The 5,100-nt window shown below is 40.8% G+C and overlaps 1 protein-coding gene across 1 annotated transcript; it reads left to right on the top strand.

Annotated features, from left to right (window-relative positions):
* The first annotated feature begins 285 nt into the window (after positions 1 to 285).
* LOC132644214 (uncharacterized) lies at positions 286 to 957 on the top strand. The gene has a single exon (XM_060360788.1). The coding sequence runs from the start codon at positions 286 to 288 to the stop codon at positions 955 to 957; it is 672 nt and encodes a 223-aa protein (XP_060216771.1).
* Positions 958 to 5,100: the final 4,143 nt, after the last annotated feature.

Raw genomic sequence — 5,100 nt, 5'->3', positions numbered from 1 at the left:
CCACCTTCTAGACTCCCCTACGCCGAAATACCACCCATATGGGGAGTTCTTCCCACCATACCCCGACTTTTCAAACACCGGCTCGCGTAACAAACACAAATGTTTATCAAGCCCCTCGGGCAGCAGGAGTTCCAGCGACTTATCCCACATAACCAAATTTCACCTTTCAAGAGCATGTCACTCATACTGACTCTTCGCCAGGATTGGAAAATATGGAAATGTTCTTCGAAGCCAAAATAGACAAAATAGAGAAAGAGATGGGCAAGAAGATCGTCGAGGTGGAGCATGGCTGCAAGAAGATTGAGGTACTCTAACTTATGCATCCACCCAGACATAGGTCTGCCTGAAGGCTTCAAAATTCCCAAATTTGATCACTTTAATGGGTCGGGCAACCCCAGAGCCCATTTGAGGGCTTATTGCGACCATTTGGTCGGAAACGACAGAAATGAAGCCTCTTTGCTCATGAGGTTATTTAGTCAAAGTTTGTCAGGAACGACTATGGAATGGTTTATCTCTCACGACATTAGCCGATGGAAAACATGGGATGAAATGGCGAGCTCATTCATGGAAAGATTCTGCTTCAATGTGGAAAATGTGTCTGATCGCTTCTCATTGAAGAAAATTCATCAGAAATCGACTGAAACCTACCGAGAATATGCTAGCCGCTGGAGAGACAAAGCAGAACGGGTGCAACCTCCCATGACTAAAGCTGAGCTGGTAGCCGCATTCATACGATACCAAGAAGCCGATTGCTTTGATAAGATGATAACCATGAAGGGGAGCTCCTTCGCAGATATAGTTGTTGTGGGGGAAGATATCGAAGATGGCCTTAAAACTGACAGGATTATTAGTGTACTAAATAGGCCAGGCGCGTCGGGCACCATGAGTGGCAAAAAGAAAAAAGAGGACATAGCTTGTGTTTCTAGAACTGCTAGTCCAAAAAGTCAAGGAAAATAGATAGTCCTCAAAAATCCAGATAGCTACCAATCACCTCCACCAACCAACTACACAATCACCTCACCCCAATATATCCCAATGACTATGTGCTACGCGCAACCTGGCTACTCAGCTCCTTAACCAAGCTACTAAATACCAGCACTAAGTAAGCGAACCCAAAGACCAAATTATCGAATGCCAGCACCTAATAAACAAGCTTCACAGAACCAAACTTTCCAAAACCAGCCTCCACCGGTAAACTATGAAATGCCTCAAAGAAAACCAACGATAGCATTCACTCCTCTGCCAGAATCAAGGACAAGTCTGTTCACCAAACTAAGGGATGCCGGGCGAATAAGTGACATCCCACCAAAACCTGCTAACCCCGCTGATCGATGGTATAGGCCAGATCTCAATTACGCCTATCATTTTAACCAAGCTGTCCATGCCACTGAATATTGCATAAACCTGAGACACAGGTTGCAGGATATTATTGACAATCGAGAGCTCATCTTAGAACCAACACCGCCAAATGTGGACACAAATTTACTCCTAAAACATGGAGAGAACCAAATTCACAGGATAGAGAGAGGTGATGAGTGGGAAGAAAGCTGTCACGACCCAACTAGTGGGCCATGAAGGGTACCCGGAGCTGGCTACCGAGCACCACGCACCATGCTATCTATCACCCAACCTGGATAACTATCCTCTTCAACATAGGACTTGTTATAAACCAATTTCCGAATCTCCCAAAACATGTATATATATACATATACATATAAGCCCACAAGGCTACGAAATAATATACAAAATATACACTGAAGTGATTATGAGACATCTACTACCCCACATATGTATGTACGAGCCTCTAATTGGAGTACTATAATCATAAGAACTGGACAGGACCCCGCCATGCCCCAAATATGTGCACAAAAGGATATACCAATAAACGACAACTCCGGAGAAGTGGAATGCTCCAGTGTATCTGCTGATAGTGCTCCTAGGGACCTGGACTGTCTCCCTGTCTACCTGCGGGCATGAACGCAGCGTCCATAAAAGAAAGGACGTCAGTATGAATAATGTACTGAGTATGTAAGGCATGAATAATGACGCAATAAAGAGATAAGGAACATGAGATAAAGAGATAACCTGCCCATATGATTGCCTTTTAGGGCGGATACCATGTACGCTAACTTTGACTTTTAAAACCACATCATAATATATATATATATATATATATATATATATATATATATATATATATATGTCTGAGTCTTATATCATTACTAGCTCGCGTCCGGGATAGTCATCTCACGCCGCCCACTAGTGGTGACTGCCCGGCCAATTAGGCCTGGTGCAACTATCATCATCCATAAGCCGCCCGCTTACGCCCGGCGTAGTAGTGTCTGCCCGACCAACTAGGCCCGGTATAATCATTTATGGGAATAAGCATGCATGTGAACCCAATTAAAGCTACAATCATATCAGAGTTACGTAAGGTCGGTGACCTCCGATTATCTTATGGAATAATCATCATCTCTATATCTCACCTTACAAAAATAATGATTATAAGATGAGATCAGCAACAATGAATAGGATCAAAGAAATCATGAAATAACTCATTAATCTCGTAATGGCATCACAATGATAAGCTTTGGGACTTCTAGAAATAAAATCATCATCATCGTGATCATCATAGAAAACATCTCATCTTTAACATCATAAGAAGCTTTAAGAATCATGAACTTCTACCTTTTGGAAGTAAGGAGATCATGGAAAATATAGATAGAATTATAACACAGGAATCATGCCTTTGAAAGAAGGGGACTAGCCTTAACATACCTTTACGTCTTCTTCACAACTGAACATTCTCCTTCCTAGCTCATGACTCTACGTTCAAGAGAATTCGTACTAAATTAGCTCATCAAGAACATGCTTAAATCTAGACTAAAGTGACTAAAAGGCAAACGAAAATTGGGCATTATTTCCTTTGTTCCGACAACTTCCTCCATATAATAAGAACTCCCAAACTTCAACAACAACACCCACAATATCATAATCAACAAACTTCATCAAGCTAGTCGTTATTCGATTCTCAAAATCCCCTATCAAAGTCATCCATAACCATAATTATGACACAACATCATATTCATTCACATATATTGCTTCTACAACATCTTTAATATCATTCATAGAAATATTATACTCATTACGTATCAAGAACTATGATTCAAGTCAAGTTACTATTCAAACATACCACTATTTCTATATTTGAACTTCATACTCTACTTTCTTCCATAATCCAAGTCTTTCAACCACTCAATATTCTTAATAACATGAAATGAGCATAAAACTCACCTTTGATTGTGTAAGAACGATCCTTGAATGAAGATACTTCACTTGGAGAACACCCTAGCTTTAATTTCAATGGAATTCTTGATCTACACAAGCCCTCGAGAACATCCTTGCACTTGACTCTACTAATTTTTTGTGCTTAATCTTTGATTTATCATAGGTTTATGTTGATATAGTATGGGGAAGGTTCTAGAGGTGTGGAGAGGGTTGGGGAAGATGATAAATGAAAAAAATAAGCTTGGGTCGTCCATATATATATAAAAAAAAACTGACCCGTCGGGCAATTATATGATACGAACGACCAAGCGTCAATCAGATTGACAGGGCGTCAATCAGATTGACGGGGCGTCAATCAGATTGACGGGGCATCGATCTGACCGTCGAAGCCATGAAATTTCAAGTGAGCAACTTTCGCTTCCTTTCATTTTACGGTGGGAATGACGGTCCGTCGAACTGATCGACGGAGCGTCGATCTGTTCCGTCGAACTAATCGACGGAGCGTCGATCTGTTCCGTAGAACTAATCGATGGAGCGTCGATCTGTTCCATCGAACTAATCGACGAAGCGTTGATCTGTTCCGTCGAATGGTCTTGGCGCTAAATTAATTCTACGGTACAATCGACAAAGTGTCGACCCATCCGACGGTACGAAGAATGACCGTCGAACCCCCCCTCCCTTCGCAGAAGTGCAGTGAAGCTTCATTTTGACGAACTTTCCTCCCTTGCCTCAAATATCTTTGGAGTCTTAGTTAGAACCATTGAGTATCCCTTCTTACTTGTTGGGACATCATATACACCTTAACTTACGTTAGTCTATTCACTGCTCAGCAACACAGGGCTACAAAAACAACAGCACGAAAACATGGCCACACACGACCCAAGCATTAAGAGAAAGCATTACATACCTGGGAACATCGTCGTTTCATCTTGCAATTCTGCTAGGGTGGAAATAAGTACTAGTATTTGGACTTCATATCTTCTTATACTTCCCAATGCACCTTTTTTACTTCCTCGTCCCTTCATAATACCTTCATCGAGCTTATATTTTTCGTTCTTCCTTCACTACTCCAAAACCCTTTGAGAGGGCAGCAAGAAATTCTCATAGAATCTTTTAGTAATTTTTTCCAAATCTCTTCGAAATGAAATTTCCACATTCCAATGATTTAATACCCTCTCATTCTTGTAAGCTGTATGTGACCACCTGTATATATTAATTCCAAGCCATCTTGACAGGTCTTTTCATCTTTCTTAAAGGTCTAACGTACGTGTTCTAGCATACCTTGGGAAGTTAAAAAACGAGCTCTATCGGCTTATCTATTCCAAAATGGAGGTTTAGTAGGATGAACTATCTTTCCCAGATATCTCAAAATGTATCGATCTTCAGGCACTGGTAGAGAACCAAGCGTTTTAGTTTGACAAATTTTCATAGATAGCTCATATGATTCTTTACAATTGTAACCCCCATTTCAGCTCTAGATTTATCCTCATTCTTGATTAGTACCACGAAATTGTCTTACACAAGTTTACTCCCATTATTTTCTTCACCACCATCTCTTGCTTTCAGTTTCTCATTTAAACCCATCTTACTGCATTTAATTCACGATGCGACCTTAATTTCTTCGTGTTTGAGTACTCTAAGCTTGAAATTCCCGTATTGCCCGTACACTTTCTCTTTTAAACGATCACACCCTTATTTCTTTTCATTATAGGTCGCTACCGTCGAGTATTCACATGCCTTCAACTAGTTCATTTCCATTTCAATCCTCTCCTATTGTTAACTCTGCGTCCTTCCGCTAGCAAAGGTATTACC

This window comes from Lycium barbarum, chromosome 6, assembly GCF_019175385.1.
Source record: "Lycium barbarum isolate Lr01 chromosome 6, ASM1917538v2, whole genome shotgun sequence".
In the NCBI taxonomy this organism is placed as follows: Eukaryota; Viridiplantae; Streptophyta; class Magnoliopsida; order Solanales; family Solanaceae; genus Lycium; species Lycium barbarum.
Note: the sequence above shows the minus strand (reverse complement) of the source record. Positions and strands in the feature narration are given on the sequence as shown.

Excerpts from the sequence above, each read along its gene's own strand:
- LOC132644214 (XM_060360788.1), top strand. The coding sequence starts at position 286 with ATGGCTGCAAGAAGATTGAGGTACTCTAACTTATGCATCCACCCAGAC.